Source organism: Aquarana catesbeiana, linkage group LG08, assembly GCF_042186555.1.
Source record: "Aquarana catesbeiana isolate 2022-GZ linkage group LG08, ASM4218655v1, whole genome shotgun sequence".
Lineage (NCBI taxonomy): Eukaryota > Metazoa > Chordata > Amphibia > Anura > Ranidae > Aquarana > Aquarana catesbeiana.
The window spans coordinates 50,065,583-50,091,513 of NC_133331.1; the positions used below are offsets into that span (position 1 = coordinate 50,065,583).

Below are 25,931 nucleotides of genomic sequence, written 5' to 3' on the forward strand. Positions count from 1 at the left end.
TCTTGTATGTAGTCCCTTATCATCCCCTCCAAGAGTTTACATACTATTGATGTTAGGCTAAGTGGTTAAGTGGTTAAATGTGTCTTTATTTTCACCTGGTGATCCTGCCAAAGACATGATTCCTGTCCCAGGCTGACAATGCTTACTCACTGTACTGTACAGCATTGCCACCCTGGAACAGCACTACAGAACACCTACCCCTTTTCTCAGTTCTATAACAAAAAGGGGAGGTGTTGTAGTCCTTGGAGATTGTTGGGAACAATGTACTTGATAAGTCAGCCCAAGCAGGGAGAAGAGGAAGATATCAGTTCACAGGATCAACAGGTATTTTTTGCACTTATTAACCACTTAACCCCCGGAAGGATTTACCCCCTTCCTGACCAGAGCACTTTTTACAATTTGGCACTGTGTCGCTTTAACTGCTAATTGCGCGGTCATGCAATGCTGTACCCAAACGAAATTTGCGTCCTTTTCTTCCCACAAATAGAGCTTTCTTTTGATGGTATTTGATCACCTCTGCGGATTTTATTTTTTGTGCTATAAACGGAAAAAGACCGAAAATTTTGAAAAAAAAATTATATTTTCTACTTTTTGTTATAAAAAAAATCCAATAAACTCAATTTTATTCATACATTTAGGTCAAAATGTATTCGGCCACATGTCTTTGGTAAAAAAAAATGTCAATAAGCGTATATTTATTAGTTTGCGCAAAAGTTATAGCGTCTACAAGCTAGGGTACATTTTCTGGAATTTACACAGCTTTTAGTTTTTGACTGCCTATGTCATTTCTTGAGGTGCTAAAATGGCAGGGCAGTACAACCCCCCCCCCCCAATGACCCCATTTTGGAAAGTAGACACCCCAAGGAAATTGCTGAGAGGCATGTTGAGCCCATTAAATATTTTTTTTTTTGTCCCAAGTGATTGAATAATGACAAAAAAAAAAAAAATTTACAAAAAGTTGTCACTAAATGATATATTGCTCACACAGGCCATGGACATATGTGGAATTGCACCCCAAAATACATTCAACTGCTTCTCCTGAGTATGGGGATACCACATGTGTGGGACTTTTTGGGAGCCTAGCCGCGTACGGGGTCCCGAAAACCAATCACTGCCTTCAGGATTTCTAAGGGCGTAAATTTTTGATTTCACTCCTCACTAACTATCACAGTTTTGAAGGCCATAAAATGCCAAGATGGCAAACCCCCCCCCCCCAAATGACTCCATTTTGGAAAGTAGACACCCCAAGCTATTTGCTGAGAGGCATGTCGAGTCCATGGAATAATTTATATTTTGACACAAGTTGCGGGAATGTGACAATTTTTTTTTTTTTTTTTGCACAAAGTTGTCACTAAATGATATATTGCTCACACAGGCCATGGGCATATGTGGAATTGCCCCCCAAAATACATTTAGCTGCTTCTCCTGAGTATGGGGATACCACATGTGTGGGACTTTTTGGGAGCCTAACCGCGTACGGGGCCCCGAAAACCAATCACTGCCTTCAGGATTTCTAAGGATGTAAATTTTTGATTTCACTCTTCACTGCCTATCACAGTTTCGGAGGCCATGGAATGCCCAGGTGGCACAAAACCCCCCAAATGACCCCATTTTGGAAAGTAGACACCCTAAGCTATTTGCTGAGAGGCATGGTGAGTATTTTGCAGCTCTCATTTGTTTTTAAAAATGAAGAAAGACAAGAAAAAAAATTGTTTTTTTTCTTTTTTCAATTTTTAAAACTTTGTGACAAAAAGTGAGGTCTGCAAAATACTCACTATACCTCTCAGCAAATAGCTTGGGGTGTCTACTTTCCAAAATAGGGTCATTTGGGGGGGGGGGGTTGTGCCACCTGGGCATTCCATGGCCTCCGAAACTGTGATAGGCAGTGAAGAGTGAAATCAAAAATTTATGCCCTTAGAAAGCCTGAAGGCGGTGCTTGGTTTTCGGGGTCCCGTACGCGGCTAGGCTCCCAAAAAGTCTCACACATGTGGTATCTCTGTACTCAGAAGAAGCAACAGAATGTATTTTAGGGTGTAATTTCACATATTTCCATGGCATGTTTGAGCAATATATCATTTAGTGACAACTTTGTGCAAAAAAAATTAAAAAATTGTCTTTTTCCCGCAACTTGTGTCACAATATAAAATATTCCATGGACTCGACATGCCTCTCAGCAAATAGCTTGGGGTGTCTACTTTCCAAAATGGGGTCATTTGGGGGGGGTTTGAACTGTCCTGGCATTTTATGCAGAACATTTAGAAGCTTATGTCACACATCACCCACTCTTCTAACCACTTGAAGACAAAGCCCTTTCTGACACTTTTTGTTTACATGAAAAAATAATTTTTTTTTGCAAGATAATTACTTTGAACCCCCAAACATTATATATTTTTTTAAAGCAAATGCCCTACAGATTAAAATGGTGGGTGTTTCATTTTTTTTTTTCACACAGTATTTGCGCAGCGATTTTTCAAACGCATTTTTTTGGGGAAAAAACACACTTTTTAAAACTTGAATGCACTAAAACACACTATATTGCCCAAATGTTTGATGAAATAAAAAAGATGATCTTAGGCCGAGTTAATGGATACCAAACATGACATGCTTTAAAACTGCGCACAAACGTGCAGTGGCAACAAAATTAATACATTTTTAAAAGCCTTTAAAAGCCTTTACAGGTTACCACTACATGCATGGTGCAATTGCTGTTTACATTTGACGCCAGACCAACGCTTGTGTTTGCCTTAGCGCGGGAGCAGGGGGGGACAGGGGTGCTTTTTTTTTTCTTTATAATTTTTTTGCTTTTTTATCTTATTTTTAAACTGTTCCTTTCATTTTTTTTTTTTAATCATTTTTATTGTTATCTCAGGGAATGTAAATATCCCCTATGATAGCAATAGGTAGTAACAGGTACTCTTTTTTGAAAAAATTGGGGTCTATTAGACCCTAGATCTCTCCTCTGCCCTCAAAGCATCTGACCACACCATGATCGGTGTGATAAAATGCTTTCCCAATTTCCCAATGGCGCTGTTTACATCCGGCAAAATCTAAGTCATGAAATGCTCGTAGCTTCCGGTTTCTTAGGCCATAGAGATTTTTGGAGCCACTCTGGTTTCTGATCAGCTCTATGGTCAGCTGGCTGAATCACCGGCTGAATTCTCAGGTTCCCTGTTGAGACAGGAGAGCCACAGAAAAACACGGAAGACGGTGGGGGGGGGGGGGGGGTTGGGGGGCATTCCCTCCCACTGCTTGTAAAAGCAGTCTAGAGGCTAATTAGCCACTAGGATTGCTTTTACATGAAAGCCGACCGCTGGCTGAAAAGAATGATACCAAGATGATACCTAAACCTGCAGGCATCATTCTGGTATATCGCAGCAAAGAACAGAGAGAAGCACACCGCTTCAGGCAAACTCCGGTGCAGGATGGATCACAGGTGCAGACCTCGGCTCACCACTGTGGAAGACGAACAAGACAAGGAATTGGTCGCACACTGGAACTCCAAATTATCTCGATGTCATCTTTATTGTCAAAAAAGGGTCAGACAGATACAGGCAATGGTAGACGTTTCACAAGCGATAGCTTGCTTGTTCACAACCCATACAGGCAATGGTAGACGTTTCACAAGCGATAGCTTGCTTGTTGTGAACAAGCAAGCTATCGCTTGTGAAACGTCTACCATTGCCTGTATCTTTCTGACCCCTTTTTGACAATAAAGATGACATTGAGATAATTTGGAGTTCCAGTGTGCGACCAATTCCTTGTCTTGTTTTTTCATTCTGGTATAACCACTCAAAGTCGTGAATGGCGTACCTGAAGACAAAAAAATGGCTAACAGTAAAACACAGTAAACAGTAAAGTATAAAAAATTGCATACCTGAAAAGCAAACATGATAAAACATAATAACAATCAAACATTGCAGAATAGAATACAGTAAAAAAGAGCAGAACAATAGAGAGAGAATAGAGAGAGAGAACAATGAAACGACAACTATTTTTTTTTATTTTATATATTTTTTAGTGTTTTTTTTTTTTTTTTTTTTTTACACTTTTGTTTTAACTGTAACTTTTATAACTGTAACCGGTTCCAGGTTCGGGTCTCTCAAAATGCGATGGCATCTTGGGAGACCCTGTGAAAGTGTGCCTAGTCTGTGCAATGCTGTACCCTACGCTAATACTCAACTAGTGTATGGTAGCGTTCAAAACATTCACCAATGCAAAGACCAGGATTGTCAGGACAGGAGGGACAATAATAGCGGGCGTCACGCCTATATCCGCGCTTGCTGCAGACACAACATCTTTTTTGGGGGGGTTCGTTGGGTAGGGGTACTCAGGCTGCATTTGGTTGGGGATGTGAATGGGGGAAGTACGGGTGCTGCAGAAGTGGTGGGTTCCCAATTAGGATTGGCGAATGCAGCAGGAAGGGCACTATGGGCACGACGGGCCTGTTTGTCTTCTTGGTGGCAGCGGGACACTACTTGTGCTTGCCACGTCACCAGCTTGAACTGCACTTATGGGACTCGCCACGTCACCAAGTGTTACTGCAGTGCTTGTTTGACTACGACCGGGGTGTACTAGGCCACTGGTGCTTGCCAGTTCACCAAAACGCTACCAAAAAAACTGTTAGCGATCGCAGGGATCAGGCCTGACTAAGTAAGTGACAGTGATCGATCGATACTGCACTTGGGTGGGCTGGGCTGGGCCGGGCGGAGGGGCAAAACGCAGGTGCTAGCAGGTATCTGGGCTGATCCCGCTAACACTGTGTTTTTGAGAACCCTAAACTGCTGGGGACGCTAGTATAGATCTGATCGGATCAAATATTGATCCGTTCAGACTCTATACCACTAAGGGAGGCGTATGCTGCGTGCGTGGGTGTTAGCGGTACTGGCACTAACCTGACGCTGCCTGGGGCGACGCAAATCACCGCCGGGCGATCAGGGGGCTAAACCTTTATTCGGTAATAAACGGCGGGTGTCACTATAAAAAATAAACAAACTAACCAGCGTCACCCATAACAGTTATACGGTGATCACTGGTGAAAGGGTAACTAGGGGGCAATCAAAGGGTTAAAACCTTTATTAGGTAGTATATGGGGGTTCCTGACGCTATAAAACGCTGATGGCGAACCTATATATTTACCTCCCTAACTAGCGTCACCAGCGACACTTATACAGCGATCAGAAAAATGATTGCTTAGTGACACTGGCGACGGGGGGTAATCAAGGGGTTAAAACTTTATTAGGGGGGGTTAGGGGGGTACCCTAGACCTAAAGGGGGCTACCACTAACTGCCCTACAACACTAACTGTCACAAACTGACACCAATGCAGTAATCAGAAAAAAAAAAACTGCTTGGTGTCAGTGTGACGGGGGGGGGGGGGTGAATAGGGGGTGATCGGGGGGTGTAATGTGTGCCTGGCATGTTCTACTGTGTGTGTGTTGTGTTTTACACTCACATTGATGTCTTCTCTCCTCGGCGCCGAAACGGAAAAGCCGAGGAGAGATGACATAATTTCCTCTGCTGCTGTTTACTATACAGCAGCAGAGTAATGATTGCATTGGCCAGGAGCGATCGTGAGGGGGGGCCATGAATGGATGGCCTCAACCTCATCTACAATCGCCGGGGGAGAAATGCCGACCGCCTCTGGCACCGGGGAGGGGTCCAATCGGACCCCCCGCCCGCGGAAGGCAGATCACGTACAGGTACGTGATTCTGCCTGCCCGTGCCATTCTGCCGACGTATATCGTCGTGAGGCGGTTAAGAGATATAAAAAGATGCTTTCAATGGTATATTTAACAGATCAAAAAAAAGTAAATATGAGAAGTTTATAGTACAAGATTGTGTACTTTTTCATCTGTAGGGAAAGACTACCAAGATGTAATGTTACTGTAGAGATACTATTGGATATATGGACTGTTTGCAGTATATGAACACATGACCCTGTATAGATTTCACCTTCATGGATGTGGAGAAATTGAAATGCTGAATGTTGGTCTCAATGCCTCTTTTCAGTGGTAGAAGATCTGGCGGCATGCAATCACCTGCGCAGCTACAAATATTACACAGAGAGTATTCTCAATCCTGAAGGGTTCATGGGGTACGCTGCATCATCCTACAATGCCTTCCAGAAGGTAAGTTCAGAGCCAATATGAACTGTGACCAAAAACAGCTAAATTAGGGGGGACTCGGGAGCAGGGAGGAGACCATCTGGGTTCTCTGTTTATTATCCATGTGGAGCTTTAAGAACCAGAAGAGAAATACAAAACTATGGTTAACTCTATTGTAAGAACCCCAGATATACAGTGCCTTGAAAAAATATTCATACCCCTTGAAATTTTCCACATTTTGTTACAACCAAAAACGTAAATGTATTTTATTGGGATTTTATGTGATAGACCAACACAAAGCGGCACATAATTGTGAAGTGGAAGGAAAATGATAAATGGTTTTCAACATTTTTTACAAAAAATATGTGAAAAGTGTGGCGTGCATTTGTATTCAGCCCCCTTTACTCTGATACCCCTAACTAAAATCTAGTGGAACCAATTGCCTTCAGAAGTCACCTAATTAGTAGATAGCGTCCACCTGTGTGTAATTTATTCTCAGTATAAATACAGCTGTTCTGTGAAGCCCTCAGAGGTTTGTTAGAGAACCTTAGTGAACAAACAGCATCATGATGGCCAAGGAACACACCAGACAGGTCAGGGATTAAAGTTGTGGAGGAGTTTAAATCAGGGTTAGGTTATAAAAAAAATATTTCAAGCTTTGAACATCTCATGGAGCACTGTTCAATCCATCATCTGAAAATGGAAAGAGTATGACACAACTGCAAACCTACCAAGACATGGCCATCCACCTAAACTGACAGGCTGGGCAAGGAGAGCATTAATCAGAGAAGCAGCCAAGAGGCCCATGGTAACTCTGGAGGAGCTGTAGAGATTCACAGCTCAGGTGGGAGAATCTGTCCACAGGACAACTGTTAGTCGTGCACTACACAAAGCTGGCCTTTATGAAAGAGTGTTAAGAAGAAAGCCATTGTTGAAAGAAAGCCATAATAAGTCCTGCTTGCAGTTTGTGGGGGACACAGCAAACATGTGGAAGAAGGTGCTCTGGTCAGATAAGACCAAAATGTAACTTCTTGGCCTAAAAGCAAAATGCTATGGTTGGCGGAAAACTGCACTGCACATCCCCCTGAGCACACCAACCCCACCGTGAAATATGGTGGTGGCAGCATTATGTTGTGGGGATGCTTTTCTTTAACAGGGACAGGGAGCTGGTCAGAGTTGATAGGAAGATGGATGGAGCCAAATATAGGGCAATCTTATAAGAAAACTTGTTAAGAGTCTGCAAAAGACTTGAGACTGGGGTGGAGGTTCATCTTCCAGCAGGACAACGACCCTAAACATACAGCCAGAGCTACAATGGAATGGTTTCAAAGCATATTCATGTGTTAGAATGGCCCAGTCAAAGTCCAGACCTAATTCCAACTGAGAATCTGTGGCAAGACTTGAAAATTGCACACTGACAGAACTTGAGCTATTTTGCAAAGAAGAATGGGCAAAAATGTCACTCTCTAGATGTGCAAAGCTGGTAGAGACATCCCCAAAAATACTTGCAGCTGTAATTGAAGGAGGTTCTACAAAGTATTGAGTATTGCCACACTTTTCACATATTTATTTGTAAAGAATGTTGTTCTGTCTCAAGGAGCAGATTGCTAAACCTTCTTATCCCAATAACTGTGGATACCATATTTCTTTGATCTCAGTTTTATTAGAACAAGCCAGGTGAATCTACAAAATAACAGAAATAGACTTTTTAAGTTCTCTAAGGGGTGATGGTGATAGAGAAATACATGACTTTCTTCTTGCAATGTGTTGAAAAGAATGGTGGATGGTTGACTTCCTGTTAAGATTGTACCCAGAATTCCCTGCTTGCTGACAACTTCCTCAACTACACATACAAATAAACAGATAAACAGAACTGCAGCAATACCAAAAAGGAACGCTAGATGGAGCCTGCACACCACATATGATTGTCTTAAGTAAATTACACATTTTGCATGTAAATTTAACAACACAGGTACAAATAACCAGTATAAAACATCTGGTGGATAGAACAAATGTTGAAAACCATTTATCATTTTCCTTCCACTTTACCATTATGTGTCACTTTGTGTTGGTCTATCACATAAAATCCCAATAAAATACATTTACGTTTTTGGTTGTAACATGACAAAGTGTGGAAAATTTCAAGGGGTAAGAATACTTTTTCAAGGCACTGTAGATCCCCTTTTTAATGTAATACAGTATTCCTATATATGGAAACATTTGTATTTAGGTATTGAAGAAAGCTTTAGAGTAGGGATGGGTGAATCTGTCTAGGTTAAATTTTCGGAGGGTTGGTAAATCCTAATTGAAAACCCAAACTTAATGCCCCGTACACACGGTCGGATTTTCAATGGACAATGTCCGATCGGAGCGTGTTGTCGGAAATTCCGACCGTGTGTGGGCGCCATCGGACATTTTCCATCGGATTTTCCGACACACAAAGTTGGAGAGCAGGAGATAACATTTTCCGACAACAAAATCCGATCGCGTCAATTCCGACTGTGTGTGGCCTGTTCCGACGCACAAAGTGCCACGCATGCTCAGAAGAAATTCCGAGACGGGACAGCTCGTTCTGGTAAACTTAGCGTTCGCAATGGATACAGCACTTTCGTCACGCTGCAATGTTAAAAATGGTTTAATACAGCGCACTCTCTTCTTCTTTATAATGTGACAAGAATGAAGTAGTTTTGCTGCTCATATTCACACACACTTCTCACAAAGTTTTATTTTTGTTTTTTTTATTGGGATTCCCTGAATATATTGTTATTAGTTGTCACATCTGACAGAATTTGTTTTTTTTATTTAATTTTTTGGGGGATTTTAAGCCTTTTTTTTTATTTAATGTTTGGATTTTTTCAAAGGCTGATCTTTGTTCAATGTTATTTTTATTTTTTACTCCAGAATATTTTTGTGTGTGTTTTGTGTGTCAAATTACCCCAACACCATTGATATCTTTTATTATTTAATCTCCAGGAGATTGTTTGGTGTTAGTGTCCCTTGTTCATTTCACATTGTATATTTGAAATGTACCTGAATCCTCACAAACAAACTGTCATTTTTGAAGTAAAACACATAGGAGAGTATAATTCAAAACAAAAATCCTTTATTAAGGGATCAGAACCAAACAAAGAGGAAGGCAACACTGGCTCAACATGAGAAATTAGCGAAGCCTGGGACCCCCACGGCAGACATCAATTCTTGAACATCAAAATTGGTGGCCTGAGGAGTCCATATGTAAGGGAGGGCAGTCTGGTCCAGAAGTCCCAGAGATCCGGATAGCAGCAGATGACATCTGTGTCCCCAGGCTGTGGTACCACAAGAGGCTGCATCTTTTGGCCGACCAGACTGAACCCAGGGCAATCACTGTCTGGTCTTCCTTCCACGCTTCCTTCCGGGCTGTGGCTGTGCAGTTGGAGATGTGGCAGGAGGAGGAGTAGGACCTGGAGGAGGAGGAGGACTGAGGGGGCCTGGAGGAGGACTGGGAGGACCTGGAGGAGAGGGAGGAGGAGGAGGAGGACCTGCAGGAGGAGGAGGAGGACCAACGCGAAGGTGTGTCTGAGGTGTAATTTGGCCCCTCATACCTTTCTCCAGAGCCTCCGATATGAGGGCCTCACACAAGACTTTTTGGCCCTCCTCCATCCTCTGCATTTTATAGGCTATGAAGGCAGCAATGTTCTCCTCCATGGTGTGGGGTGCTCCCAGGACCTCTGTAGCCCTCCAAAAGAATGCTATAGCAGCCTCCTCTAGGGTACTTCTCCTACTGCCACTTTCTCTTTTCAGGGGGGGTGGAGGGACCTGCAGATCAGCCAGCCGGCTCGGCCCGGCCACCTCCTGGCTGAGACTTCCCTGTGTATGATAAAGGGACATGGTTGTAATGTTTTGCATCATCAATCACAATCCTAAATTAGTACTCCCAACTAACATCTAGTTAACATCATTGATTGGACAAGCAGAAATATTTAGAGTAATGCTATACCTGGCTCAAGCTGGATTCCTCCACATATCGCCTGGAAGGCCCAGGTTGGGCGTCAGAAGCCTCAGCCGGGGGGGGAAGGAAGCGTGGAAGGAAGACTGGAGAGGGATGGCCTGGGTTCAGTCTGGCCTGCCAGAAAGTGCAGCCTGTCGTAGTACAACATCCTGGGGACATAGATGTCATCTGCTGCTCCGGATCTCTGTGAATCCAGGACTTTCTTGCGCTCCCTCAGATATGTACTCCTCAGCCCACCAATGAAGATCTTTAAATAGGTGATGTCTGCCGTGGGGATCACCTGCTTCACAATTTCACACAATTGCTCCAGTGCTGCCTTCCTCTTTGCTTGGTTCTTGAAATGGGGGTGGGTAATCTCCCACAGACAGGGCAGCTCACTTAGCATCTCTACGAATACTGACATGAAGTCATTGTCTTTCATTAAGATATCCATGTTCACTGCAAAACACAACACAAGACAAAGCCTAATGTCAGACAAAACTCTCCTAATCTTGTTACAATATAGGCCTCAATCTAGAAGCAGTATAGGCACAAGTTTGTCTCTTACCTTCGTTCTTACGATCGGCGCGTCCAATGCTCCTTCCTCCGCTCAAAGATCGTACGTAATACGCACGCGTGTTACGCTTTATACACACTGCGCATGCGTGTAACTCCACCCGCCCCTGACGTTCTTTCTAGTCTATTCCCCGCCCCTTTTCGTTCGGCGCAGTGGGTGAAGAGCACATGGCGGAGTTACAGCAGGTGCATGCTAATTCTAGCAACGAGGAGGAGGAGGAGGAAAGCCCGGATCCAGGCACATCCCGATTCAGAAGGAGACGTTTTAAGGCCACAAATATGTCCTTTGGGGAGATGTTGGAGATGGTCGACATCATGAGGAAGTCCGACTATGACGGAAAATATGGGCCTTACCCACACCCCAACATCCGAAAGGCAAAAATCATTGCTAAAGTGATCAAAAGCCTTCACAGGAATTTCGGGGTATGAAGATCTAAAGATCAGCTCAGGAAGCAGTGGTCGGACCTGAAGTTGAGAGAGCCAGAGCAGTACCGAAAGATCCGGAGAGTGCTGCAAAAAAGTAAGTAGTTGTGCTGTGTTCCTATTCTTTCTGTCTTTATTCCATTCGTTCTGCTCCATATGCTTTTATTAATTGTAACGTTTAAAAGGGCAACTTTAATGTTCATGGGCCCATTATTCGTTCGTATCAAACATTTTTCTTTCGGCCTCTAGAACACCATTGTTTAGGCCATATGCATTTTCACACATTTTTTGGGGCCTACTTGGATGCCAAATATTTGTTTGTGTAGATGGGTTTGTTACTAGAATGAAATGCCAACTAGATTGTGTGTAAGGAGAGGACACTGAGCAGCTGTTTTCACATCTGGACACTGGAGCACTAGTGTGGGACCCCAGAACACCATTTTTATTAGGGGGGGCACACAGGTGCTCCAGTGTATACTATAGGGGGGGCTACATCTGTGAAGCTTGTACCAAACAGGTAAAGTATTGCAGCTTGACAAAGGCCACTAAAAAATATACATCTTGGAACTCTGCTAAAATAGACAATTGTACCCCACTTCCAAGCAATGTTTCCTATTTCTAGTTCTGCCATCAAATATCTGTGTGCTAAGTATACCATTTTTGTTTTACATAGGGGAGAAAAGACTCGGAGGACACCCCTCATCCCAGGAGAACACAGACCCCCCACCTATGGAAGAAGGTGAAATACCACCAACACAAGAAGAAGAGCAGGAGGAAGAAGAAGATGTGGTGGAGATTGGCACCACAACAGGTGAGTGTCTGCGACCACAGGCTCAGGTAAAAGAGATGGATGGTGGCAGATTTTTGAGACCTTTTTTTTTGTTCTTTATCTCTTTTTAGGTGATCGTGATGTGAGGGATAGAGAACGTTTCACATCTGAAAGTGCCCAGATACTGATCGGGGAGATCATGGGGTGTAATCTCGAATTGCACAACATACAGCAACAAATCAGTGATGTTATTAAAAAACATAATAACATCATTGATGTTTTGGGGCGAATTTAAACCCCACAAAATCACCTGTTTTATTGTGGTCCAATCTTCTAAAATTTTTTTCAATGTTTAGAAAAGCCAAATTTGGAGGATGCACACAGTGTGCCAACATGTGCTATCTGCCATCACGGGAGATCAATGGACGCGTTTTGGGGGTGCAACCCTTTCCTCAATTATAAAGTCGCGTTGAGGAAGGGCTTGCTCCCCCAAAACACGTCCCTTGATCCCCCCTGATGGCAGATAGCACATGTTGACATTCGTAAATTGGTGTGCATCTTCCAAATTTGGCTTTTCCAGGGGTGATTTCCACCCATCTGAACGCTATATCAAACCCAGTTCCTAAATACTGATGTCTGATATAGCCTTCAGGTTTTCCCATATGTGAACTTTGTAAGTTCAAGTTTTTTGGCTTTCTTGTTGGTTTTACACAGGCCTGTTTTATCTGAAATGGATATTTCGATTTTTGATAATGCTACTGCAAAAATTGTTATACAACAAACATGTTGGTTTGTTTTAAAAACCTTTCGTAAATGCACATGTGATTGTGCAGGTATAAAAAAGTGGCTTACTCAAGAATGTGTGGATTATTGTCTCAACACTACAACACTTTTGGGGTGATGTAATTGCTGTTTTATGCAAAAATGGGGGTTATTTCCTAAGGGCAAATACACTTTGCACTACAAGTGCAGGTTCAGTGCAGTTGCAAGTGCACTTGTAGTGAAATGTGTTTTTGCATTTAGGAAGTACCAGCCAACACTGTTTTTTATAAGGTTACCCAATCACGACATTTTCTGCACTCAACACATTTCTGTCAGGGTCAGCTAAAACAAACACAAGCAGTAAATGTCCACAAAGAATTTCTTTTGGTTGTTTTTTATTTGAAAAAGGTTTCACAGATTGTCTGGCATATTGATAGACCCCTACCCGCAAAGAACTCCAGGTATCGTAACCGGACATCACGGGCACTCAGGGAGGGCAAGCCAGGACGGCCACTTTCAAGCGCCGTCAGTGTTGATGGATTTGGGATTCCAGCCTCAGGCCCAACTGAGCCAGCATAGTTGGCTGAATGTTTTCTTAAAAAATTATGGAGAACACAGCAGGCAAGTATTATATGGTTCAGTTTATACTCCGCCATATGGATGGGTGTCAGAAATAATCGGAACCGGCTGGCCAGGATTCCAAATGTGTTCTCCACCACTCTTCGGCTCTGGCCAGCCGGTAATTAAAAACCCTCTGTTCCGGGGTGAGGGTCCTCATCGGGAATGGCCGCATCAGGTGGTCCCCCAGCGCAAATGCTTCATCAGCAACGAACACAAATGGGAGACCTTCAACATTGTCCTCTGGAGGTGGCAAGTCCAAGCTGCCATTCTGGAGACGCCTGTAGAACTCCGTCTGGGTGATGACTCCACCATCGGACATCCGGCCATTCTTCCCCACGTCCACATACAGGAACTTGTAATTAGCCGACACCACCGCCAACATCACTATACTATTAAACCCCTTGTAATTATAATAGTACGACCCCGAGTTGGGTGGTGGGATGATGTGGACGTGTTTGCCATCAATTGCCCCTCCGCAGTTAGGAAAGTCCCACCGCTGGGCAAAGTGGGAGGCCACAGTCTGCCACTCCTGTGGCGTTGAAGGAAACTGTTGAGGAAAAAACAATAAACATTACTATTTTTTCACAGAAACATGGCAAGCAGATTATACACAAACATTATGGGGCAACCTCCAGATAGCATTTATTAAGGGGAATTTAACAACAACAAAGTATAAAGTACACCTATCATATTCCCCCTCCCCCCCTCATGGGCCATTTCTAACATTATAGGGGGGGGGAACTCTTGGACAGGTAACCCTCTTCACTTCATTGAGAGATGAATGCCTAAATACAGGGTATTACTTGGAACAGACCCTCCTTAGTTACACTATTGGCAGACCACTGGACAGGTAAGAAGTGTCTGAATACAAAGATATAAATACACACTGTACACATTTGAGGACATTTGGACATTCTGCTATTACCTATCAAGATAATAATAGGATACAAAAACTTTAAACAGTACCATTGGAAAGTATACAGGCAGGCCCTTGCACTACATGCTTTGGGGAATTCATCCATAAATCTGAGCACTAAAGAGATGGGTATAGTGTGTATGGGTTTGGCAAAGTCAGCAGATAGATGATTGAGGATAGAGAATTGGGATCAGCTGACTTAGCAGTTGGGGGGAGGGAGGGTTACAAAAAATTTGGGGACACCACAAAAAAAAGCCTCTGGCACTCTGCCTGAATTTAAATAAAAAATAACATTTCCAAACATTTTAGGGGGTGTTTGGGGTAAAGCACTACTATAGAGCTGATAAAATACATTGTTAAGTGACTACATGAGGTGAATATAGGGGCAGGAGACACCATGCTGGAGAGGTTATTGAAGGGCAAATATGTATGAAGGACATAAAATAATAATTACATAAAAATCCAGCATGCATGAGGACAAAGGGGACATTCACAGCATATTACAATCATGGTAATTAGGGAATGAGGAAAGAAATACAATATATTAGCAAACATTCAATACAATAAAATGTGATATAAAAGGAAAAAAATCTTACCTTCATATACTCCTTCTGCAGGACCTGGATGATGGCAGAACAGGTCTCTGGGATAATGATACCCAGAGCCTGGGGGGAGATGCCTGTCGAGAACTTGAGGTCCTGCAGGCTTCTCCCTGTGGCCAAATACCGCAAGGTAGCAACCAACCTCTGCCCTGGAGTGATAGCTTGCATCATGCAGGTATCCTGCCTGCTGATATAGGGGGTCAGCGAAGCCAACAAATGGTGAAACACGGGGTCCGTCATCCTGAGAAAGTTCCTGAAATCATCAGGATTATTCTCACGGATCTCACGGAGCAAAGGCATATGAGAGAACTGGTCACGCTGAAGCAACCAATTCTTGGTCCATGAACTCCTCCCCACCCTGTTCATGGACTGGACTTGTGTCAAGGTCAGGACCCCAACACCAAGCCCCCGCACAGCACGAACTCTACGAGGAGTACGCATACGAAACATGGCTAGAAAACGGTCGGCTGCTCAGAACGAAGTAACAGAACGCACTGAAGAACAGCAAGGCCTGTGAAGAGTGACCTGAAAACCAGTAACGAACGAACAAGAATACAATGACTACGATAATAATACAATACAATACAGTCACGCGGAACTTGCTGCACGCACTGAAGAGCAGATACAAACCCACAAGCACAAACTGAACGGCAGAAAACGATCTGAAAGCCACGAGTCTGAAAAAGCGCGAATCGTCTCTCACCAAACTTTTACTAACACGAGATTAGCAAAAGGAGCCCAAAGGGTGCCGCGCTTGGTTCTGAACCGGCCTTTTCTAGTCTCGTCGTACGTGGTGTACGTGACCGCGTGGTTGTCGATCGGAAATTCCGACAACTTTGTGCGACCGTGTGTAGGCAAAACAAGTTTGAGCCAACATCCGTCGGAAAAAATCCTAGGATTTTGTTGTCGGAATGTCCGAACAAAGTCCGACCGTGTGTACGCCCTATAACAGTGAATCCCACTGAAATCAATGGGAGAGCAAACCTTGATACTAAATTCTGGCAGTTTAAGGCTAATAGACAAGCTATTGTCTAAAAATGAGAGCAGGGTACTGCCATGGGGGACACTTAAAGCAAAAAAAGTTTTAAAAAATACCATACAGAGGGGAGAAGGGTATTTTCCTGTGGCTTTGACGGTGACATGAAAAAAACACCACTTTTTTAAATGGCATGGTACACAATATTGTCAATAGGCCTTTAGTCCTTTACACGCATATGAACTTTAATGGCATCCCAGTCTTAGTCCATAGGGTTCAATATTGAGTTGGCCCACCCTTTGCAGCTATAACAGCTTCAACGCTTCTGCGAAGGCTGTCCACAAGGTTTAGGAGTGTGTCTATGGGAATGTTTGCCCATTCTTCCAGAAGCGCATTTGTGAGGTAAGGTACTGATGTTGGACGAGAAGGCCTGGCTTGCAGTCTCTGCTCTAATTCATCCCAAAGGTGTTCTATTGGGTTGAGGTCAGGACTCTGTGCAGGCCAATCAAGTTCCTGCATCCCAAACACTCTCATCCATGTCTTTATGGACCATGCTTTGTGCACTGGTGCACAGTCATGTTGGAACAGGAAGGGGCCATCTCTAAACTGTTCCCACAAAGTTGGGGGTATGAAATTGTCCAAAGTGTCTTGGTATTCTGATGCCTTAAGAGTTCCCTTCACTGGAACTAAGGGGCCAAGCCCAACCCCTGAAAAATAACCCCACACCATAATCCCCCTCCACCAAATGATTTGGACCATTGCACAAAGCAAGGTCCATAAATTCATGGATGAGTGAGTTTGGGGTGAAGAAACTTGACTGGCCTGCACAGAGTTCTTACCTCAACCTGATAGAGCACCTTTGGGGAGAATTAGAGTGGAAACTACGAGCCAGGACTTCTGGTCCACAATAGTGCCTGACCTCACAAATGTGCTTCTGGAAGAATGGTCAAACATTCCCATAGACACACTCCTAAACCTTGTGGACAGTCTTCAAAGAAGAGTTGAAGCTGTTATAGCTGTAAAGGGTGGGCCAACTCAATATTGAACCCTACAAACTAAGACTGGGATGCCATTAAAGTTCATGTACATGTAAAGGCAGGCGTCACAATACTTTTGACAATATAGTGTATGTGGTGTTTTGGAACAGTATGATTTTCACAGAAAATTCAGTGACACCGTGTTTTGGCATCACATATTTTGGATGTGTCATTCATCCCAACCCCGACACTACCTGCCTGGAGTTTGCATGTTCTCCCTGTGCCTGCGTGGGTTTCCTCCGGGTACTCCGGTTTCCTCCCACACTTCAAAGACATGCTGGTAGGTTAATTGGTTCCTGGCTAAATTGGCCCTAGTATGTGTATGTATGAATGTGAGTTAGGGACCTTAGATTGTAAGTTTCTTGAGGGCAGGGACTGGTGTGAATGAACAATGCAAATGTAAAAGCACTGCGTAAATTGATGGTGCTATATAAGTACCTGAAATAAATAAAATGAATTTGTAACTTTTACATTTATCTTAGAATAAATACCATGGTAACACCCTAATCATTTCAACTAGAATAAAGGCTTTTTTGCATAGTTTTGGCTGTAACATCTTATTTTCTATTTCCAGCAGTAATAGGCTTGAACTTATGGTAAAAATAGCATCCACAACAGATATAAAAGCTATAGGAATGTTAACCCTTAAACAATTAAAGCTAAATCCCTCAGCCTCCTACAAATTATCCAGTGGCATAACAATTTATTGGTAGCTTGTGAACTTCTTTTCTCACTGGTACCACACTGCATTGTCTTAAAAGTTTAATAAAATATTATTGAAAAGTGCATAACAACACTTCAAAACCACAACTTCACATTCAGAAATTGGCTGGCATCAGAAGAGTATGCGAGTGCTGGAAAAAGTCCCAGATAGAAATAGATGAGGCAGGTTTTTTCTTGTACTAAACATTATTATCTGAGAGCAGAGGTGGCTCTAGGCTTTGTGAGGCCTTAGGCATAACCTAGACATGAGGCCTCATTAACCTCTATAATGGGAAAAAAAAATAATTCAAGCAATAAAAATTAATTGCATATATTAAGAGTACTGGTGTCAGTACTCTCTATCTCATCACTGGTGTCAGTGTGCTCCATCACACCAGCACTGAGATAGCGCACACTGACACCAGCACTGAGAGCACACTGACACCAGCACTGAGAGCACACTGACACCAGCGCTGAAAGCACACTGACACCAGCACTGAGATAGCGCACACTGACACCAGCACTGAGAGCACACTGACACCAGCACTGAGAGCACACTGACACCAGCGCTGAAAGCACACTGACACCAGCACTGAGATAGAGCACACTGACACCAGGACTGAGATAGAGCACACTGACACCAGGACTGAGATAGAGCACACTGACACCAGCACTGAGAGCACACTGACACCAGCACTGAGATAGAGCACGCTGACACCAGCACTGAGATAGAGCACACTGACACCAGCACTGAGAGCACACTGACACCAGCACTGAGAGCACACTGACACCAGCACTGAGAGCACACTGACACCAGCACTGAGAGCACACTGACGCCAGCGCTGAAAGCACACTGACACCAACACTGAGATAGAGCACACTGACACCAGCGCTGAGAGCACACTGACACCAGCACTGAGACAGAGCACACTGACACCAGCGCTGAAAGCACACTGACACCAGCACTGAGACAGAGCACACTGACACCAGCGCTGAGATAGAGCACACTGACACCAGCGCTGAGATAGAGCACACTGACACCAGCGCTGAGATAGAGCACACTGACACCAGCGCTGAGATAGAGCACACTGACAGCAGCACTGAGAGCACACTGACAGCAGCACTGAGAGCACACTGACACCAGCGCTGAGAGCACACTGACACCAGCACTGAGACAGAGCACACTGACACCAGCGCTGAGATAGAGCACACTGACACCAGCGCTGAGATAGAGCACACTGACACCAGCGCTAAGAGCACACTGACACCAGCGCTGAGATAGAGCACACTGACACCAGCGCTAAGAGCACACTAACACCAGCGCTGAGATAGAGCACACTGACACCAGCGCTAAGAGCACACTGACACCAGCGCTGAGATAGAGCACACTGACACCAGCGCTAAGAGCACACTGACACCAGCGCTGATAAAGCACACTGACACCAGCGCTAAGAGCACACTGACACCTGCGCTGAGAGCACACTGACACGAGCACTGAGAGCACACTGACACCAGCGCTGAGAGCACACTGCCACCAGGGCTGAGAGCACACTGACACCAGCACTGAGATAGAGCACACTGACACCAGGGCTGAGAGCACACTGACACCAGCGCTGAGAGCACACTGACACCAGCGCTGAGAGCACACTGACACCAGCGCTGAGAGCACACTGACACCAGCACTGAGATAGAGCACACTGACACCAGCACTGAGAGCACACTGACACCAGCACTGAGAGCACACTGACACCAGCGCTGAGATAGAGCACACTGATACCAGCACTGAGAGCACACTGACACCAGCACTGAGATAGAGCACACTGACACCAGCGCTGAGAGCACACTGACACCAGCACTGAGATAGAACACACTGACACCAGTGCTCTTAATATATGCAATTAATTTTAATTAATACTTAGTACTGTGCGCTGGTGTCAGTGCTCTCAACTCCCCAGTCACATGCACCACCCCCCCAGTCACCTGTACCCCCCCAGTCACATGTACCCCCCAGTCACATGTACCCCCCCAGTCACCTGCAAACACCCAGTCACCTGCACACCCCCCAGTCACATGTACCCCCCCCAGTCACCTGAACACCCCCCAGTCACATGTACACCCTCCAGTCACATGTACACCCTCCAGTCAAATGTACACCCCCAGTCACATGTACACCCCCCAGTCACCTGCACACCCCCCCAGTCACATGTACCCCCCAGTCACAGGAACCCCCCGTCACATGTACCCCCCAGTCACAGGAACCCCCCGTCACATGTACCCCCCAGTCACAGGAACCCCCGTCACATGTACCCCCCCAGTCGCATGTACCCCCCAGTCAACTGCACACCACCCAGTCACATTTACCCCCCAGTCACATGTATCCCCCAGTCACATGTACACCCCCCAGTCACCTGCACCCCCCCAGTCACATGTACCCCCCAGTCACATGAACCCCCCAGTCACCTGCACACCCCCCAGTCACATGTACCCTCACAGTCACCTGCACACCCCCCAGTCACATGTACCCCCCCAATCACATGTACCCCCCCAGTCACCTGCACACCCCCTAGTCACATGTAATCCCCCCAGTCACATTTAATCCCCCCCAGTCACATGTACCACCCCCCAGTCACATGTACCACTCCCCAAGCCCATGTACCTCACACATAGCAAGGCTCTGTCCCCTCACAGCTCAGTCAGTCGGCTGCACACAGACAGGCTACAGCGTACTGGAATTGGCTCCGCCTCCACCACGGAAGCCCCGCCCTGGAAGGAGGGTGGACTCCGCGATCCTGTGCTGAGGTGCTAGCTGTGCCCTTGCACAAGATATAGGCTGAAAGGACGTACAGGATTTGCTGGTGGGCGGGGCGGGCGGGGCGGGGCAGTTGATGGTCTCTGTGTGTGTGTCTGCTTTTACAAAAGATTACACATATTATTCTACGGTACACGGAACGTACTCTAGATTGGACTATATCATGGTGGAACATAGAAGCCTGGAGGAGTTAATGGAAACAACAATAGGAGTAACAACAATATCTGACCACTCCCCAGCAATGCTGAAGATGAAAATACAGGGGGAACCTATGGGGCGAGGTACATGCAGAATTAACGAAGATTTATTAGACGACAGCGATATCGAAAAAACTATAACAGAGGAGATCGAAAAATACTTCCTGGAGAACGACACCCCTGACCTGTCAAAAGCAACTCTTTGGGAGGCACATAAATCCATCATTAGGGGCAAATTAATTTTGAAAATTAAAACTGGCTGAAAAAGAAACCTACCGGACCCTAATCTTAAAAAGAGATCAATTAAAAGAATTAATGGAATATGAAGAGAGAAAAGAGCATAACAGGGTATTGCAAAAGAGATTTAATGCCCCGTACACACGAGCGGACATTGATCGGACATTCTGACAACAAAATCCATGGATTTTTTCCGACGGATGTTGGCTCAAACTTGTTTTGCGTACACACGGTCGCACAAAGTTGTCGGAATTTCCGATCGCCAAGAACGCGGTGACGTACACCACGTACGACGAGACTAGAAAAGGCCAGTTCAAAACCAAGCGCGGCACCCTTTGGGCTCTTTTTTCTAATCTCGTGTTAGTAAAAGTTTAGTGAGAGACGATTCACGCTTTTTCAGACTCGTGGTTTTCAGATCGTTTTCTGCTGTTCAGTTTGTGCTTGTGGGTTTGTATCTGCTCTTCAGTGCGTGCAGCGAGTGACGCGTGACTCTTGTCATTGTGTTCTTGTTCGTTCGTTACTGTTTTTCAGGTCGCTCTTCACAGGCCTTGCTGTTCTTCAGTGCGTTCTGTTACTTCGTTCTGAGCAGCCGACCGTTTTCTAGCCATGTTGCGTATACGTACTCCTCGTAGATTTCGTGCTGTGTGGGGGCTTGGTGTTGGGGTCCTGACCTTGACACAAGTCCAGTCCATGAACAAGGTGGGGAGGAGTTCATGGACCAAGAATTGGTTGCTCCAGCGTGACCAGTTCTGTCATATGCGTTTGCTCCGTGAGATCCGTGAGAATAATCCTGATGATTTCAGGAACTTTCTCAGGATGACAGACCCCGTATTTCACCATTTGTTGGCTGACCCCCTATATCAGCAGGCAGGATACCTGCATGAGGCAAGCCATCACTCCGGAGCAGAGGCTCATCACCACCCTGCAGTACTTGGCGACGGGGAGAAGCCTGCAGGACTTGAAGTTCTCGACAGGCATCTCCCCCCAGGCTCTGGGGATCATTATCCCAGAGACCTGTTCTGCCATCATCCAGGTCCTGCAGAAGGAGTATATTAAGGTAAGATTTTTATCCTTTAATATCACATTTTATTGTATTTAATGTTTGTTAATATATTGTATTTCTTTCCTCATTCCCTAATTACCATGATTGGAATATGCTGTGAATGTCCCCTTTGACCTCATGCATGCTGGATTTTTCTGTAATTATTTTTTTGTCCTTCATACATATTTGCCTTCACTAACCTCCCCAGCATGGTCTCCTGGCCCTATATTCACCTCATGTATTCACTTAACAATGTATTTTATCAGCTCCATTGTAGTGCTTTACCCCAAACACCCCCTAAAATGTTTTTAAATGTGATTTGTGCTTTAAATTGCAGGCAGAGTGCCAGAGGCTTTTTTTGGGGGGTCCCCAAAACATTTGGAACCCTCCCTCCCCCAACTGCTAAATCAGCTGATAACAATTCTCTATCTATCCTCAATCATCTATCTGGTGACTTTGAAAAACCCATATACACTATACCCATCTCTTTTGTGGTCAGATTTATGGATGAATTTCCCAAAGCATGTAGTGCAAGGGCCTGCCTGTATACTTTCAAATGGTACTGTTTAAAGGGGTTGTAAAGGTAAAAAAATTTTAACCTTAATGCATTATATGCATTAAGGTGAAAAAACTTTTGACAATACCGCCGCCCCCAGCCCCCCCGTTTTACTTACCTGACACCTCGAATCTCCGCTGCTCGTTCCCGTCTAAATAATGGGTGGAGTGGAGAGGGTTACCTGTCCAAAAGTTCCCCCCCTAAAATGTTAGAAATGGCCCATGAGGGGGGGAAGGGGGAATCTGATAGGTGTACCTTCTACTTTGGTCTTTAAAAACTCCCTCAAATAAATGTTATCTTGATGTTGACCAATAATTTTTGTGTCTAATCTGCTTTCCCTGTTTATGTGCAAAATGACTAATTTTTTTTTCTTGATTGACTCCACAGTTTCCTTCCACGCCACAGAAATGGCAGACTGTGGCCTCCCACTTTGCCCAGCGGTGGGACTTTCCTAACTACGGAGGGGCAATTGATGGGAAACACGTCCACATCGTCCCACCACCCAACTCGGGGTCATACTATTATAATTACAAGGGGTTCAATAGTATTGTGATGTTGGCGGTGGTGTCGGCTACTTACGAGTTCCTGTATGTGGACGTGGGGTAAAATGGCCGGATGTTCAATGGTGGAGTCATTGCATACACGGAGTTCTACAGGCATCTCCAGAATGGCAGCTTGGACTTGCCACCTTCAGAAGACAATGTGGAAGGGCTCCCATTCATCTTCGTTGCAGATGAAGCGTTTGCGCTGGGGGACCATCTTATGTGGCCATTCCCGATGAGGACCCTCACCCCAGACCAGAGGGTTTTTAATTACCAGCTGACCAGAGCCAGAAGAGTGGTGGAGAACATGTTTGGAATCATGGCCAGCCGGTTCTGCCTATTTCTTACACCCATACACATGGCGGAGTATAAACTGAATCATATTATCCTGGCGTGCTGTGTTCTACACAACTTTTTACGGCAACATTCTGCCAACTAGCTGGGCGTGAGGCCGGAATTCTAACTGAAACAACCCTGACGGCGCTTGAAAGTGGCCGTCCTGGCTTGCCCCCCCTGAGTGCCCGTGATGTCCGGCTAAGATACCTTGAATACTTTGTGGGTAGGGGGGACTATCAATATGCCAGACAATGTCTGAAACCTTTTTCAAATAATAAAAAAAAATAACTACTCAAATCTTTGGTGACATTTACTGTTTGTGTTTCTTTTAGCTGACCCTGACAGAAATGTGTTGAGTGCCGAAAATGGCGTGATTGTGTAACATTACAAAGCATTGTTGGGTGTTATTTACTAAAGGCAAAGACACTTTGCACTACAAGTGCACTTGAAACTGCACTTGTAGTGCAAAGTGGATTTGCCCTTAGGAAATAACACCCATTGTCACAGAAAACACCAATTAGAGCACCACAAAAGTGTTGGAGCGTTGAGACAATAATCCACACATTCTTGATTAACCATCTTTTTAATACCAGCACAATCACATGTGCATTTAGAAAAGGTTTTTAAAACAAACCAACATGTTTGTTGTATAACAATTTTTGGGGTCACATTAGAAAAAGTAGAACTGTCCATTTAAGGTAAAACAGGCATGTTTAAAACCAACAAGAAAGACACAAACCTTGAACTTACAAAGTTCACATTTGGTAGAACTTGAAGGCAATATCAGACATGAGTATTTACAAACTGTGTTTGATATTGCTTTCAGATGGGGTGAAGTCACCCCAGGAAAAGCCAAATTTTGAAGATGCACACAAATTGCCGAATGTCAACATGTGCTAGCTGCCATCACGGGGGATCAAGGGACGTGTTTTTGGTGTGCAACCCCTTCCTCACAGCTACTTTATTATTGAGGAAGGGGTTGCACCCCCAAAACGCGTCCATTGATCTCCCGTGATGGCAGATAGCACATGTTGACACACTGTGTGCATCTTCAAAATTTGGCTTTTCGCAAATATGTCAAAAAAAATGTAAAAAAAATTTTGCACACAAAAACAAAAGGGATTTGGAGGGGTTTTAAAATCTCCCTTAAACATCAATGATGTTTTTCATTTTTTGTTGAACATCATTGATGTTTTTCAGGATGTTTTCCAAGTCCCTATTACACCCCATGATCTCCCCAATCAGGATCTGTGCACTTTCCGAGGTAAAATGCCCTGGATCCACAACATCACGATCACCTAAAAAGACAGGAACAAAAAACACCATGTATTATAAATATGCCGGCATCCATCTCTTACCCGAGCATGTGGTCGCAGACACTCACCTGTTGTGGTGCCAATTTCCACCACGTCTTCCTCCTCCTGCTCTGCTTGGCTTGGGTGGATTTCCCCTTCTTCCAGAGGTGGGGGGTCTGTGGTCTCCTCGGATGAGGTGTGTCCTCCGAGTTTTTTATCCCCTATGTAAAAAAAAATAGGTATACTTAGCACACAGATATTTGATGGCAGAAATAGGAATATGAAACATTGCTTGGAAGTGGGGTACAATTGTCTATTTTGGCAGAGTTCCAAGATGTAGAATTTTTAGTGTCCTTTGTCAAGCTTCAAAACTTTACCTGTTTTGTACAAGCTTCACAGATGGAGACACCCCTATAGTATACACTGGAGCACCTGTGTGGGCCCCCTAATAAAAAGGGTGTTCATGTGTCCCACACTAGAGCTCAAGCGTCCAGATGTGTAAACAGCTACTGAGTGTCCTCTCCTTACACAGAATCTAGTTTGCACTTCATTCTAGTTACAAACCCATCTACACAACCAAATTATTTGCAGACAAGTAGGCCATAAAAAATGTGGGCAAATGCATATGGCCAAAACAATGGTGTTTTCTAGGCCAAACGAACAATGTTTTATACGAACGAATAATGTGCCCATGAACATGAACGTTGTCATTTTAAAATGGATAACAGTTAAGAAAAGCACATGGAGCAGCACGAACGTAATAAACATAAAGAATAGGAACACAGGACAACTACTTACTTTTTTGCAGCACCCTCTGGATCTTTCTGTACTGCTCGTGCTCTCTTAATTTGAGGTCCGACCACCGTTTCCTGAGCTGATCTTTCGATCGTCGCACCCCGAATTTCCAGTGCAGACTCTTGACCACTTTTGCCATGATCTTGGCCTTTCTGACATTGGGGTTGGGATAAGGTCCATACTTCCCGTCATAGTCGGCCTTCTTCAGGATGTCCACCATCTCCTACAGCTCCCCAAGGACATATTTGAGGCCTTAAATTGTCTCCTTCTGGATCGGGACATTTCTGGCTCCGGGCTTTCCTCCTCCTCCTCCTCGTTGCTGTAATTAGCACGCACCTGCTGTGTCTCTGCCATGTGCTCTTCCCCCACTGCGCCGAACGAGAAGGGGCATGGAATAGAATAGAAAGAACATCAGGGGCGGGCGGAGTTTCACGCATGCGCAGTGTGTATAAAGCATAACAAGCGTGCGTAGTACGTACGATCTGTGAGCGGAGGAAGGAGTATCGGAGGCGCCGATCGTGATAATGAAGGTAAGATCTAAACTTGGGCCTATACTGCTTCTAGATTGAGGCCTATATTGTAAGTTTTGAGTTTTGCCTGACATTAGAGTTTGTCTTGTGTTGTGTCTTGCAGAGAAAATGGATGGCTTCAATGACCACAACTTCCT

The 25,931-nt window shown here is 44.7% G+C and overlaps 1 protein-coding gene across 1 annotated transcript in view; it reads left to right on the forward strand.

Annotated features, from left to right (window-relative positions):
* LOC141105744 (pancreatic lipase-related protein 2-like) overlaps nucleotides 1-25,931 on the forward strand; it is a 165,537-nt gene that overhangs the window by 100,771 nt on the left and 38,835 nt on the right. The window contains exon 9 of the mRNA XM_073595825.1: nucleotides 6,010-6,128. Coding sequence (XP_073451926.1) covers nucleotides 6,010-6,128 — 119 coding nt within the window. The remainder of the gene's footprint in view (nucleotides 1-6,009; nucleotides 6,129-25,931) is intronic.